Here is a 17,010-nt window from a genome sequence, read left to right as displayed (position 1 = left end):
TGGACAAAAAATGCCTGTTCTGCGACATGAGTGGACACGCATTCGGACAATGCCGGAAGTTTCTCCGGAAAACGGTAGAGGAGAGGTGGACAATTGTGCGTGCCAAGTTCGTGTGCTACGGATGCCTGGAACCGGGACACAAAACGACCACCTGTGAAGCGGCGAAGTGCGACGAGTGCCACGGGCGGCATCATCGGTCGCTACACCGCGAGAGAGTGGACAGTACGCCGAACGAGCAAGTCTTATTGACAAGGCGAACGGAAGTCCCAGTGACCTTCAAGGTAGTGCCAGTAACCTTGAAGGGCCCGCGTGGGTCAATGGAGATCCACGCACTACTAGACGAGGGTTCATCGGTAACTCTCCTCGAGGAGGATGTCGCCCGTGCAGTGGGCGCCACCGGGGCCTGCGAGGAGTTGAGACTCATCGGTGCCAGTGGGAACACGGACACGCTACAATCACAGCGTGTATCCGTAATCCTCGTTAAAGGAAACAAAGAATTTGGTGTCCAGGCACAGACGGTGCGGGTCATGGATCTGCCGCACCGCAACCGAAAGAGCACCAAGACACACGGGCCAGGCATCAAGCCGAAGATGTTAATCGGTCTTGATTACGCCACCCTAATGGTATCTACAGGCCCGCCAGTCCTACAAGAGGACGGGCGGCTAACCATCGAGACGGCCCTAGGAGCCGTCACCTACGGCGGGGCTGTGCACCCCGCCTTTGAATTACCCCCAGACGGCCAGGGTGAAAGGGACTTAGCGGAACTGGTAAAGAAGAGCTTCGCCGTTGACTCGCTAGGTGTAACCACCCTGGAACGTTGCCGCGCCGCAGATGTGCGAGCGGCGGAGCTCATGAGCAGCTCAACCACACAACTACCATCCGGACGATGGGAGACCGGTTTACTGTGGGCGAAAGACGGAGATTCTTTGCCCTGCAACCGGCAAGCAGCCATGAAGCGGCTGCACTCCCTGGAAAATAAACTACGGAAGGATCCGATACTGGCGATCGCATATCGCGCCAAGATGGCGGACTACATTGAAAAGGGATACGCCGTCAAACTAAGCCGCGAGGAGGTAGACGCCCACCATTCGCGCAAATGGTACCTGCCCCACTTCGCGGTGACAAACCCCAACAAGCCTGGCAAGATAAGGGTCGTGTTCGACGCCGCCGCCCAGTTCCAGAGGACGGCGTTGAACGACCATCTACTGACGGGACCTGACCTGCTTTCATCCCTCCTCGGAAACGTGATCCGCTTCAGAGAGGGACGAGTAGCCATCGCGGCCGACATACGGGAGATGTTCCTGCGGATAAGAATCCGGGAAGCCGACCAGCAATCGCAGCGGTTCCTATGGCGGACGCAGGACGGGCAGGAGCCCGACACGTTTGTCTTCGCGTCCATGATGTTTGGAGCGAAGTGCTCACCCAGCAGCGCGCAATTCGTGCGAAACACAGTCGCACGAGCACACGCGAAAGAATTTCCCGCCGCAGCAGAGGCGATCGAGCACAATATGTACATGGATGACTACCTAGACGCCACAGACAGCGAAGAAACAGCTGCAAGCCTGGTACGAGATGTTACCCTCGTACTCGGCAATGGCGGGTTCCGGCTCACCGGGTGGGCTTCAAACAAACCAGATGTCCTGGAAGAAGTAAAGGCCGACGACCGGGCCAATACAGCAGTCACCATAGGGGAAGAAGTAATGACGGAGCGGGTCCTCGGGATCGTATGGGATCCCAAGAGCGACCTATTTATATTTCGGCACGGAGCCGAAAGTGCAGCCATCCCGGAGCGACCCACCAAGCGCGGCATGTTGAGCGCCGCCATGAGTATCTTCGACCCAGTAGGCTTCATTGCGTGCCTCACGATACGGGCGAAGATATTGCTGCAAGCCATCTGGAGGACAAACACAGGTTGGGACCAACCGCTGCAACCGGACCACGCCGAAAAGTGGTTGGAATGGCGCGACCTGCTGGCAGCGAACGGCTGTACAATACCGAGATGCTCGCTGCAAGGGCAGAAAGAACCCGTGACACTGCACGTGTTCTGCGACGCGTCAGAGCAGGCATGCTGCACAGTGGCATACTTTGTGGGGGCCGATACCACAAGTTTCGCAATGGCGAAGTGCAAGGTGGCCCCCCTAAAGCCTCTGTCAGTGCCTAGACTAGAACTCCAGGCAGCGCTACTAGCGGCAAGGATGGCCGCCACCATAAAAAAAGAGAGTCGAGCTCTCATCACCCAAACCGTGTTCTGGACGGACTCGAGCACGGTCCTGTGTTGGCTGCGAACCGACCCACTGCGGTACAGCACGTTCGTCGCAAACAGGCTGGGCGAGATTGACGAGCTCACAGACGTACGGGACTGGAAATGGGTCCCCACCAAGGACAACCCAGCCGACATAGGGACCCGCGACAAGGGCCCACCCGACCTTGCGAGGTCGGGACTATGGTTCGGAGGCCCCGGCTTCCTGAGAAAAGGGGAAGCCGACTGGCCGAAAGAGAAGAAGTTACTACAACAACCGGACGAGAAGACGCTGGAGCGGAAACAACCCCGCCACTTCGTGGGCCACATCAGACGGACGGAGGCCCTACCCCAGGTGCAGCGCTTCTCGTCGTGGACCCGACTCGTCAGGGCGACGGCATGGGTGCTGCGATTCATCGCACGATGCCGCCGCCACGAGTCCCTACCGTCCCCAGGGGGGACCTTTGAACTTCACGCCTCAGAAACACGGGCCGCAGAAATCATGCTGCTGAAGCGGTCCCAGGAGACGGCTTTCGGAGAAGAGCTGGAGCTCCTGAGACGAAAGGCGCCTATCCCGCCGCACAGCCGCCTCCATGCAGCGGCACCCTTCTTAGACGAAGAGGGAGTCATCCGGATGGGAACGCGCATCCAAGCGGCACACAGCTTCGCAGAGGACTGCAGCGCGCCGCCTATCATGGACGGGACCTGCCCATACACCCGGCTGCTGATCACGCACAGCCACCGGAAGGGTGGCCACCCGGGAGTCGAGAGGACGATCGCCGACCTGAGAGCCAGCTACCTCATCCTGCGACTCCGCGGGGCTGTGAGGAAGATAACACGATGGTGCCCGCTGTGTAAAATGCTGCGCAGCCGGCCCCAACCCCCGCTGATGGGGCAACTGCCTGAGGCCCGACTGGCCTTCAGGACGCCGCCGTTCACGCACTGCGGGCTTGACTTCTTCGGGCCGATGATGATCACCAACGGCCGAAGAAAAGAAAAGCGCTATGGGGCACTGTTCACCTGCCTCACCACACGCGCGATCCACCTGGAGCTAGCGTCGTCCCTCGAAAGCGACTCCGCCATAATGGCCATAAGAAGGATGGCCGCCCGCAGAGGCTGCCCACACGCGTTATACTCGGACAACGCTACCAACTTCAGGGGAGCGGACAAAGAGCTGAAACAGGCCGTAGACGAGCTCCTGGCGGACCCCAGAATGCTCGCCGAACTTACAGTTCGCAAAATTGAGTGGAAATTCATTCCGCCCTCATCACCTCATATGGGGGGAGCGTGGGAAAGACTCGTGAGATCTGTAAAACGAGCCCTCCACGCAACCCTCAACGAGCAGGCTCCAAGAGAGGAGACCCTCAAAACCATATTGGCTGAAGCAGAGTACACCGTGAACAATCACCCGCTCACGCATGTGTCAACCAAGCCCAACGACGAAGCACCGCTGACCCCGAACCACTTCTTGCTCGGGTCAGCCAATACACAGCCAACTCTGGCATATTATAACAAAAAGGAAGAAGGGGCCTGCCTTCATAAGCAATGGAGGATCGCCCAGAAAATGGCCGACATGTTTTGGCGCCGATGGCTGAAGGAGTATCTTCCCACCTTGGCGCACAGGAAGAAATGGCGCGAGCCCGCGCCTCCAATACAGGTCGGGGACCTCGCGCTCATCATGGACCCAAATCTGCCGCGGAATTCTTGGCCTCGCGGCAGAGTCACCCGTGCAGAACCAGCAGCTGACGGACAAGTACGAGTCGTCGAGGTGCGGACCACCAACGGCACCTACACCAGACCAGCGGTGAAGATCGCCGTACTAATGAAGGAAGAGGAACAACGCGCCCAGCAGGAAAATAGTACAGACTAGCTGCACGGGGGGAGTGTTCCGGACGCGTAAAATCGAATAAATTAAAATAATACAATAATTAGAAAGGATCCCCGGTAAATGTATAGAACTGATGGCTGGGCTCTCAATAAAGATAAAATGGTCACTTTCGAGCCTGGCCTCAGTATTACCGGGGAAAAATAGCTAGGTTAAAATGAATAAAATGTATAAAAATATATTATGTAAATGTCATGTTGCGCGCGTCGCGGCTGCCGACGAAATGGCCCGTACGGGCATTGAGCGCCCGTATTTACGCCACCTGCGGCCGGCGGCATGTAGCGAGTGGCGGGGAAAGATTACCCCCACCACTCCGAGGCAGCCGGCGCGGGTGGGATGGCCGACTCACGGAGCCCGACGCGCACCGCTTTATAAGGCGGTCAATTGGAGATATTAAATCAGTTGAGTTCCTAACTCTGAACAGTTCACACGTGTTTTATTCCGTTCTCCGTCCTGTTCGCCTTCCTGCACTTCGCTCTTCGCTCCGCTCTGCCTGCTGACTGCCTTCGCCTCTCTGCACCACTTGGACCGGGTGGAAAGTCCTTTTCAGGGCTATTGAGGTTGACTTGCGGTCGGCGCAGCTGTGCTCCTACCTTCCGACTTTGTCTTTGGCTCTGTCTGGGAGGGCGGCTTCCCACTTACGCCGGGAAGCTTGACTGCGGCAGACGCGGGTGACGAACCGGCGAAACTTTCATCGTGGTAACGCGTACGTTACAATTGTTGATAAATCCACCGGTCCATGAAGAAAGATAGAAATTTAAAAAAATAAGATTTTCAGGTGTTGCCTAGTATGTAGGTGAAATAACTCAATTAGATGAATCTCACCCGCATAAATGAAGATTTCAGCTCTTTGACTTCACAAACATCAACAGATGAAAGAATTTAAGGAATATAGATGTTCAAATATGGGCAGAATGGTGAATGTTACAGTGTGTAATGTGGCCACTTAAACCAGCCCATGACAGGTCATAAGCCGTGTAGATGCCTAGACTTCTATATTACCTTCTCTAAATGTTCTTCATCTCTGTTGTAATATGTAAGCATTAACAGCTCCTCAGGGAGTTGAATCCAGTCCATGTTTACAAAAATTTGGACAAACTCAAAATATTGTTAGTTGAAAGCACTACCATAATACGTACAAACAAACAAACCATCATGCCGTTTCCCCGTAAGGGTAGGCAGAGGATAGAACGCCACAACACTCTATCTTTGCATACAGATCTCGCTTCTTCTACATTCATACATCTTCTCATGCACGCGCGCCGATTATTCCGACTTTTGACATGTCCATCTTTAAGTATTTGTTGGATTCGGTCATGCCATGTCTTTCTCGGTCTTCCTCTATTTCTGCATCCATCAACATTTGCATTGTAAATATTCTTAGCCATAATACGTAAAATATTGAAAATACTTTATTTTATTAAAAGCTATAAATGGACCACATTTACTGATGAATGTTGATAAATCGAATGTGATGATTTTTTAAAGAAAAGAAAATACGACTAAATGAGGTTATTAAGGGTAGTACATTTGGGTAAAATCAACTTTGGTAAATAAACGTTTGTCCCAGAAGGCAAAATTAGCAGTTCGCAAAGTAAGAAATCTGGTACAGTTGCTAATGTATGGAAGTGAAATATGTAATAGGAATAACAAAGATGAAAGCAGGCTGAATGCTGTCGAAATGCCATCTCTCAGCCAAAACATAAAATAGTGTTTTTCATGAACAACAAATGAATTATTTTTTATTCGATCGATTTACATTGATCAATTTGTCCCATCTCTTACATTTTTGCAAAACGTTATTAAACGTAAGAACGTTGTTAATAATTAGGTTTATTTTAGTTTTAAAGCTGATTTTATATAATTATGTTAATTTATATGTCAAGCATTGTATTAAAAAATCAATTAACATACCAGATATTAATGATTTTTTGTATGTCAATATAAATCATTCCTTAGACGTCACTACAAAGTTATGTCGTCACTTTTGCTGACAACTGTCATTCTAATCAAGCTATATTTTAAGGACTATAGTAATAAGCAAAATAAGATATGTACAAATTTTTGTAGCATAAATAGCAACGTCCATTTTTAAACTGTTTATTTTAAGGAAAACTAAATTATTAGTCTTATCATGGAATACATGTTTTACAAAATGGTACGTATTTTTTTTAAAGTTACAAGTTTTTCACAAATATCTCAGTAAATTCTTCAATGGAGATTTCTAAGTTTGCTTTTAATACCCCAATATGGCCGAATTTGGAACTGTAAATCGAACCATTCTGAGTGGTCAAAGACTGCCTTTGTCGGCGATCTCGGGGGGCCTAAAGAACTGTTTCTACAGCGGCATTGCCCATTTCGGGGGCTGAGCTTCCCGCAGACCTGGAGTTCAATGTTTTTTCTTAATAGACTATCAAACTAAGCCAAAAATTATCTCAATGATTTTTTAAAGCACAAGTTGTAATTTTGAAATTATTCCGTCCGTGACGTTGCAAGTTCAAATCGGCGAGTTTTCCCAACATTCAAAAGGAGAACCCGAGAACGTTGAAAAACATGGCGACCCAGAAACTACCGCAACACATAACAATGCTATTGATCGGTTTTTGTTCACCAGAACCTGTGACGTAACGAGTAGTTTGTTTTTATTAAAACCATTTCTAAAAAAATTTTCACACATTTTTGAGAAACTTCACCAAAAAATGGAATGCTCCAATTTTTACCGGTTGTAAGAAAACATTTTTTATATCAGATTTCTCATAGCACTGAACTTCCCCATTGCTTTAAAGTCACAAAAAAAATATAGAAGTTCTCGCAATTCAGGGCTACCATGTTCAGAGTGACGCCTCAGAAGACTAAGATTAATGAGAGAAAAGAATTAAATATGTAACACTGCCGTATGACATGTTTTGGAAGAAGCTTAGCCTTGGCTCTAATAAAAGTATAAGATTAATTGTTTAATTTATACAGCAACATTTTATCTGAAAATTACCTTGAGGGCTTTTAAAAGTTGAACTATATCACACCAGAGATGAAAAAACGTTATTTTTCACTGACCGGTTTCAAAGCAAACAAGCTTCTTTGTCAAGCTTTTTTAATTTCTAATATTTCAAAGTTGTCTAATTTTAATATTTTATTTTCAACATGAAGTACTTTAAATCCAGTGTCTTTATTGAAGTTATGATTATTTTCTATGAGATGATTTGCGAATTCAGAAAAATTATTATTATTTAAGCATCTTAAGTGTTCTTTTACTCTAATATTAAAGTTTCTTTTAGTTTATCCAATGTAGATTGAAACGCAATCATTACAATTTAATTGGTATATTCCAGATTTATTATATTAATGGACTTTGTCTTTGTGATTTTTTAACAATGTTCCTATATTATTAGTTGTGTAGAAAGCCGGTTTATGGCTAGGAATTTGATGGTAGGGAATTTGATAATTGTTTTGAAAAAATGTCATTTATAAAAAGAATCCGCCTCCATTGTTTACGTGGGTTTGCTTTATTTACTGCAACAAAAGTTGTTCGCATACGAAGCACTTTGAAGCAAATAGTCGCCTGTTTTTTCGAAGTAACTGGACATGTCGCCACCGTTCCATTAGAGCAACGTAGAACGGTAAATTCTGAATGGTACACCACCATTTGTTTGCCAGAAGTGTTGGGAAAAATAAGGTAAACCAATTGCAGAAGACGAATTATTCTCCACTACGACAATGCAAGCGATCACACATCAAACAAGTGAATTTTTGAGCATTCAAAACATCGAATTGATGGGTCATCCGCCGTGCAGTCCTGATTTGGCACCCGATGATTTTTTCTTATTCCCACATATCAAAACTACATTGCGATGTCAATGTTTTTCGACGCCTGAAAAGGCAGTTGATACGTTCAAATCACATGTTACGGAGGTACCTCAATCGGACTGGAAAAAGGGCTTCGAAAATTGGTTCAAACGCATGCAAAAGTGTATCGATCTTCAAGGAGAATATTTTGAAAAACAATAAAGCTATCTTGACTATTAATATTTGTATTTACTTGTCTATCTCAAAACTTAAGTAGCAATCCTCGTAGTAGACGATCTCAAAAGTGACCACTATTGCCATTTCATTAAAATAAGAAAAACAAGATTTGATTATAAGTCCCGAGATAAGAATTTGTATGTAAGATGTTCCGTCCCTTATTGGACGACCCTGTATTTGCTTCTACATAGTATATTTTTAGGTGGCTAATTTTGAACGGGCAAGTCAGTCTGTCGGCGGTAATGACCTAGGAAACGTAATGAATTGATAAGGTTGACATAATACACTGTGTTAGTGTAGTTACATTCACTGCTATCAATGCTGCGATAACCCATATTTTGCCAGCAAAAATAAAACAAAAGGATTGAAGTCATGGTTATTTAATGATGGCTTAAAATGCTTGGCCATAGTGGCGAGCGTCTCGCGGCGTGGCGCGGGCGCGGTACGCGGCGCCATGCCGCGCCCGCGCAGTCACTATGGACACGACACTTGTTACCATGTTTGGATTTCACAGCACCGCGTCGCCAAATGCTCGCCACTATAGCCGAGCACTAATACTGACCGAGAAACTGACATATCGCCTCTTAGCTTATTTTATTGATGAACATTTCATTTTAAGGTGCACTTTAGTTGAGCTTTTCCAATAAAAAGAGCAGTTTTTTTTATCATCATGAAAAAAATACAAAAATGCCTTAGGCGGTGTTGCTAGCTGAATGAATATATTAACATTAGAATCATCATCATCACCCCCCTTTTCACACCTAGTGGTGCATAGGGCACTGCATTACATAGACTAGAAGGAATGTGTATTTAACAACGCACTTCCTTCGATTGTTGCGCGGTATTATTGAAAACCCGGAAATTATGCGGAGCGTTAGCTTTTATGTTCCGGATAATTACCTTAGACAGCGTCAGCATTGACTGTTTCACATTCCAATATACAGGACCAACCTGCAAATCGTTATGCCTGTTGGAAGAGCTATCTCTATGTTGAATAATATCACTTTGGACATTGACATTTTTCCCGTCTCTGAGGGAGTTTTTCGTTACAAGTTTCTCTTACTTTTTTAACATATTATTCTCTGGATATTATATACACTTGTGTGTTATTAATATATATATACCTAATTTTCCCATATTATTTTTAGTATTTCTATATGTATGAATTGAGCTATCCTATTTTGTAATGTGTATACGAGTATATAATTGAAGTACTCTCTTATGCTGGAGATGGTTCAGAAGAAATTTCTGAGGTATCTTTACTTTACTACTAGGGAGTGCGGGTGCTGTACAATAAATAAATATCCCAGCACGTCTTGCAGCTACAGAGTGCATGGACGGTTGGGATTCTAGTTCCTCGTTTTCAATTAATATCAATTGAAAATTATAACAGATAGGAGCTAGATGATAGGACGACTTGCAGCTACAGAGCGCATGGACAGTGAGAAATTTAGCCTCTATTTACATATTTTAAAAATTGACAAATAAATTTAGTGTATTAATGATATTTAAAAATAATATGAATAATAAAAAGGAGTAAGATTACAACACGTCTTGCAGTTACTAAGCGCATAGACGATTGGAATTCTAGACCCCATTTACAAAATTTAGATATTTTATAGTTGATATATGAAAGCTAGATAACCAATCATCATCATATAATTAAATAGAGATGATGCTTCCTACAACAATAGGTTCAAATTACGTTCTAAAAATGAAATTTTACCGTGAATTCAAAGCTGTATGTCACGCCCTTTTATGCGGGTTCACAATTACTGATCTCTGCGCGAGACAAGACAAGTTCTGGAACCTCAGTTGAATGGAACACAAGACGCAAAAAACTAAAAAACTAGTGACCGACTAAATTTCAGTTTTGACCGTGGTTTCGGACAGAAATTGTCCGAAACTTCGGATCAGCCGAAACCTGCGGTCGGGATGTGTCGGATTACGTTGGGCTGTAGTCGGGTGTAAAATTAGCACAATTAAAAATATTGGATTGTTGCCCATTTAAATAATTCGTTATTCTAACTTTGAAATAAAAACTAGACTGATTTTGTGATTTGTTGCATTTATATTTTTGCAATCCTTATATAGTTACAATATTAAGTTAAAGCTTATTGTTTTCCAAAAACATTTTTTACTTTGTAGTATGACATTTTACACTTATGTGTTTATAAATTTGTATAAGATGTCTCAGTGATAATAATTTTTCAGAATTCGCAAATCATCTTATAACACAACATTATTTTTGGTATGTGTATTTTGTACATACACAAATCTGGATTTCTCCCGAGGGGGAGTAGGTATATATTTTTTATTAATATCCCTACAGAGATGAGGTAGAATTTTTTCAAATTCAGGATTATGGATATTCGAGCGTTTACAGGGCTTATGACCTGTCGTTGGCTGGGTTAAGTGGCCACTTTACGTTTTACAACATTCCCCATTTCGCTTATTAGCGAATAAATTGCAGAGTCATCTGCAGGCGATTACTAGTACTTAATTTAACTCGGAAGAGTCTTAAATACATAAAATAAAGTAATATGCTAATTAAAAATACTTAACTTCAATATCAATACATAGATGGCGCTCCAACACGCTTGTGAATGGTTTCTCATTTAATAACATATATACAAAAATCAAAAAAATGTTACCTGTGTCGATATTCGCTAATAAGCGGAATGGGGAATGTTGTAAAACGTAAAGTGGCCACTTAACCCAGCCAATGACAGGTCATAAGCCCTGTAAACGCTCGAATATCCATAATCCTGAATTTGAAAAAATTCTACCTCATCTCTGTAGGGATATTAATAAAAAATCATCTTATATCCGAAAACCACGATTTTAATCAAGAAAGGGGTGTAGAAATTTTGCATGTCAATAAAAATGAACATAGACGATTTAGAATGATCAGAAATTAATGAAGCCATTAATTAAAAACCAAATAATAAATTAAATTTTACTTCGAGTCCTCTTTTAAAATATTCCCTTTATGATTCATTTTATCTTCTTTCTCTCTCTTTCTTTAATTTTTCTGTCTCTTTCATACAATATTTTATAATATAAATAGCAACGCGAGTAATTATAAGTCAAATTATTATGAAAATAAAACTTTGTTATCAGTGTTACACAATTTTATTATTTTACAAGAACACAACTATAGTTTCGGGAGAGCACTCCTCCCATCGACGGGTGATATAAAACCCGAGATATATAAAAGAGAGATGGGAGGAGTGCTCTCCCGAAACTATAGTTGTGTTCTTGTAAAATAATAAAAGGAAGTTAGTTTAATTCCTGACGATGAGGTAGTAACCTCGAAACTGGTCAAAGTGTAACTTAAAATTAAAGTGATTTATACAAATTTATCAATAATTTTATTTTTTTTAAATATTTTTATTCACAATATATTCATTTAACATTTATTGAGACACCCAACTCCCAAATCCATGGAACCAAAGTTCTGTGTTGAGCTGGGACGAATATATGTATGTATCAAACTATCTAAACTAGCTATCAATATCACCATATATACTACATAGAACAAAAACATCATTAAAAAATACATGGCATATCAAATATAAAAAAAGAACATCAGAAAATAAAAATATAATGTAATATATAACCAATGAACCAAAAAGCTCATTTCAATGAACTCGTAGGGTTTATCATTAAAAATGCATCATTTTGGGCGTTTTGAAGTGACTTTCAACTTTTTAAAATATGATTCAGTTTCAACAATGTTTGAGTATGTTCAAATGCTTGCAGACTGGCTGGATTTCCTCCTATCAGAGGAATGTCTTTGCCCTTTGAACATCCACATTTCCTTAACTCTTCCATCTGTTGACTTTTGTGAAGTAAAGGAGCTGAAACCTGTATTACGCAGGTGAGATTCATCCGGCTGAACCAAATCGCCTACTAGGCAACGCCTGAAAACAATTTGGGCAGAATGGTGAATATTACACAGTGTGTAAATTGGCCACTTAAACCAGCCAATGACAGATCATAAGCCCTGTAAATGCCTAGACTTCCATATTCCCTTCTCAAAAATGTTTTCCCTCTCTGTTGCAATAAGTTTAAATGCTTCAACATTTTTTTTATGTTTTAAATTTTTATTATAACCAGTCAATATTTTATGTGTAACTAGTGATGAAATTATCATGATTATGTCGAGAAGTCAATAGTGAAATAATTCATTTAATCATGGAGATTGTCAACTTTGCAATACTCAAATAGAGGTTACCGTGTTTGCAAAAAAAAACCCCAATAATTTGAAAGTCAGATTTTCACAAATAAAGCCGTGTTTTGAACTGAAAATGTTATAATTATTGTAAACAATTGTGTTTTGAATAAGTTTTAATTCATATCTCACTTATTTAAGATCTCCAATTTTGCCGGGTCTGCAAGTAACACCCTCGTACATCAATGTACTGGCCTAGTTAGTTGCTTGCCGTACTAAGTATGTACTGAGTCAACTCATAACAAAACAAATAAGCAAAATCATCAGTACACACGGATGGAACAGAGTGTAAATAAAGACATAAAACACTTTATGTTACAAGGTCAATGTACGAATGTGATTGATTTGCAATTATTATCTTGTACGTAATGAATGATAAGTATAGAGTCAATGTAAATCACAATTGATTAGAAATTTAAATTTGTATCGGCTTTTATAAAGAAGATCTGCATTTGAATGAAGTCGGAGAATGCTAAAATATATTCACTATTCTTCTTTATTTTAATTCCAGCCTTTTTTTGCGTGGAACGTGCGAAAAATCCAACAAAATTAAACAAATGAAAAAGCCATCAAGCTGTTTCACCAAAGAGGATAGATTTTGAATTTGCATACAGACCTCGCTTCCTCTACATTCAAACATCTTCTCGTACATTCACGTCGATTTTTTCAACTTGTGACATGTCACATTCAAGCATTTGTTGGATTTGCTCATGCCACGTCATTTTTCCTAGTTTTCTGCATCCATTAAGGGGGTTCTCTGGTTAGATGGGTTCAAAAAATCGTTTTTTTTTTGTTGCATAAATTGTTTCCTTAATATATCTAGAATATTTTGGTAAAGTAAATTTTTAAAATTCAAAGCCATTATAAAGATACGGCAGATAGAAGAGACAGGTATTTGGAGCGCTGGTATGAGTTGTAACCGTACTTGAAACTTCAAATGTGTTTTTCTCAATACCATGTTTTTCAAACTTCCACCATCATATCATGAGAACGGCTTGGCAGATTCACTTCGCTTCCGATAGACACACAGAACGATCTATGCTCCCCCAAAATTTAAAATATGATTTTTTTTTTTTAACAAAAAGTTGACAAAAAAATACATGAAATTCGAATTTTTTTGTTCCAAAGTCTGTCAAAAATCCATTTTTCAATTTTTTCTTTTCATAATAGTCCATTCCGTGGTAATAAGCTTACAGATTAAAACATTTTTTTTATTTTCAAATAAGCCAATCGGCTGATTTTGTGGAGGGAGTGAGCGTCCATTTTTTTCGAGGGAGGTGTCTTTAGAGCGCTATAGGGTTTTAATGAATATTTTTAGCTAAAAATTTATATGTATACTTTTGAAACCCTTATAAATAAATAATAAAAACTCCAAAGTTCTATCTCTTCATTGGTTCTTACTATAAAATTAAAAAAATTATAAATGACACTTCGAGGCTAAGCGCTTGATCCATGTATGAAATGTGTTAAACTCAATTCTAGATGTTTAATTATCTATTTTCCATAATTTAGGCTAGTTAAAGCAAAATACGACTTCATTATTTAATAAAAATAAGAGATATATCAAGTCTTGTATTCCACGAAGACTCATCTGACATCATAGCCGCCACACAAGAGTTAAAAATGAAATATTAGGCAATTATAATACTTTTTTATTTTATATATTGTGTGGGTTAATACTGAATATGAAAACGCAATCACCTAAAATAAATAAGCATTGCTCGTGTGGGGTCAGATTTCAAGGTTGTTAATAATATTTCTGAAGAGAAAAACATTATAATACAATATTTTTCCTCATCTAAAAAATCTACAGAACTTTGAATAACTTAAAATTTGAGGTAAAAATTTTTTAATCCACAGTTAAATAAATTATTCACATGATTTTTATTAACAAGGAATAATATTAATAAAATGTATGGATGTTTTTAATTTTATTTACGAAGTACCATATAATTTCTTTTAGTGGTAGGCAAAGAAAATACAACGCCCTACCATTCCATAATTATCTGACTTCCTCTACATTTGCTCATTTTCTCAAGCACGCACACAGATTATTTCATATTTTGACATGTCCATTTAAAAAAAAAACATGATCAAGAAGTATAACACATGAAATTAAATGCGAGTAAATAATGGTACGTAACCACTCATCGACTTCTCTATGTCTACTGGTTTCGAGACAAACGTTGTAGACAGTAGATGCGCAAAAATATTAAAAAAAACTTGCTTGTAGCTAACATGTCCACGAAATATATTTTTTTAAATGTTAAAGGTAATATTTTACATACGTCACAATAGATCTTTACAGATAGCAGTGACGTCAGGAGCTTGCATAGCACAGACCCCCACCACTAAGAAAAATAACATTTTATGTTCTTTCGAAACATGCCTTAAACACATATTAAACATAATAAAATCACATAAAACTTACATATTAGTACGTTGGTTTTATATGTCTGTGCAACTACTGTGGTGAAGGTGTATAATGGGTTTGCATGTTAGTGTAATTATTGTCCTGACAAAGAGACAGATACGTCTCGAAACCGGTAAACATAGAAAAGTTGGTAAGTGGTTATGTAATATAAATATTTACTAACATTTAATAAAATGCTTGACCACAAAGTTAATGCTTTAAATATCAACACATTAAAAATTAAGAAAATAAGTTCCCATGGGAATACAAACTGGTGAATGTATTAAAATAAATATTTTGAAATAATGTTTTATGCATGTCAAAAACCAAAAACTATGACTTCAATATTTTAATTAATTGTATAAATGCAGAAGTAGAATGATTTCTAAAGAATTCATAATCTGAGATGATCAGATCAACTGGTTAAATTGGCATTTAATTTCCAGAAAATATTTTCAAAATTCCAGCTGGTAAAATATTTTTTTTGTTATAAAGAGCCCTCTTAAAAGTTGTAAAAGATACAAGGTATACCCAGAAAGAAATTTCCATTTGTTTTTCCTCGACTTATTGAGGAGTTGACGGCATTACGAGTTGGCTAACTGTTGTGTACGCTTCGTGGTGCTTGTTAAAAATGCCAAATAAAATTTAAAATCTCGCCGCTTGTGAAATAAGTTCTGTAATTTGTTTCCTTAATGCGAAGAGCATTAAACCAGTCGACATTCCTCAACAGATCTGTAAGGAGAACATGCGATAATATATTCCATGGTGAGGGGATGGGTGAGAAAGTTCAACGAAGGTCGTGATAATGTGCACGATGACGAACAAAGTGGACATCTCCTTGTATAAACAAAATGGTTAGAGCTACAGTAGGGCCAATTTAATAGGTCACATTAGACACTGCATCAAAATTCAACAACATAACCTTGTAAGGGCGGTAATAAAATATTATTTATTTTTTCGAATTTAGAACTGCACAATTGCTTAACCTTTTTCAATTACGATTACATATTTATTGTAATAATGACAAAAGAAGGTAATTTTACAATTTACTTTCACTAATAAACCATTCTAAACATAATTAACTTTTTCTGTTCTAAACGTCGTTACAATGTTGCATCAGTGAACCCTTTTTCTTTTTAAACACTAGGGATGTTACCCAGAAAAATCGAATGTTGATAATTTTGTTAAATTATGTACTCATCTTATTTTGTTCCTTAAATTTACGATTAAAAAAAAATGATGGGACAGGGATTCGACTTATGATTTTTGAAATAAAATTACAGTACCTATAAGTACTTTTTCATAGTAACTGAATTCAATTCATATATATTATGTTTGAAGTCCGAATCGATTCATTCACTCTTAATCAATGTTTTTAAGCAGGTCACCTCACTATGAAGCTAAAACTGACAAATGTCAAATGTGACCTATTAAATTGGCCCTACTATAAGTACAAAAATAATTTAGGGTCAAAATATTTATACACCATATTTTTTTTGTTTTCTTTAACATGTCAAACGAAACATACTTCGTACTGAATTTGAGGTTTAAAAAAATATGATCACAACCGAGAACTTATTAGGGCGGTGATCATCGTTGCCCGGTCTTAGGAAAGACAACAACAACTAACCACCACGCCGTTTCCCAGTAAGCGTGGGCAGAGAGGATATAACGTCACATCACTCTTTTGCATACAGATCTCGCTTCATCTACATTCATACAAAGCTACTTAAATAACAGCTATCAAATAACGAAAGTTAAAAATATTATTTCAAATCCGATAGAAAATAATTTAGGAGTACCCCAAGGCTCAGTGCTAGGGCCCATATTCTTTATCATATACATAAATGACATCGGTAAATCTCTAAAATATTGTAAAATCCAACTTTTTGCAGATGATGCACTAGTTTTCATATCAGGAGATAATTATGATACAGTGATAAATAAGATTAATTACGATTTAAGAAATATATCAAAATGGTTAAAAGTGAATAAATTAAAATTAAATATATCAAAAACAAAATATGTGAATATTTGGAAAAAATAATACCCCAGGGTTACAATATTAATATTGATAATATGAATATAAATTCTGTGGACGAAATAAAGTATCTCGGGGTCTACTTAGATAGATATTTGAATTTCAAAACACATTCTCAATATGTAACAAAAATAAAATCATTTATGGGAAGATTAAGAAATGTAATAGATATAAA

The 17,010-nt window shown here is 39.7% G+C and overlaps 1 protein-coding gene across 1 annotated transcript; it reads left to right on the top strand.

The window, feature by feature from the left end:
• Nucleotides 1–26: 26 nt before the first annotated feature.
• LOC148272827 (uncharacterized) lies at nt 27–4,109 on the top strand. The gene has a single exon (XM_088239525.1). The coding sequence runs from the start codon at nt 27–29 to the stop codon at nt 4,107–4,109; it is 4,083 nt and encodes a 1,360-aa protein (XP_088095651.1).
• Nucleotides 4,110–17,010: the final 12,901 nt, after the last annotated feature.

This window comes from Micrasema longulum, unplaced genomic scaffold, assembly GCF_059751315.1.
Source record: "Micrasema longulum isolate JH-2025_06_02 unplaced genomic scaffold, ASM5975131v1 h1tg002180l, whole genome shotgun sequence".
In the NCBI taxonomy this organism is placed as follows: domain Eukaryota; kingdom Metazoa; phylum Arthropoda; class Insecta; order Trichoptera; family Brachycentridae; genus Micrasema; species Micrasema longulum.
This window is presented reverse-complemented; position numbering and strand designations above follow the sequence as displayed.

Excerpts from the sequence above, each read along its gene's own strand:
- LOC148272827 (XM_088239525.1), top strand. The coding sequence starts at position 27 with ATGAGTGGACACGCATTCGGACAATGCCGGAAGTTTCTCCGGAAAACG.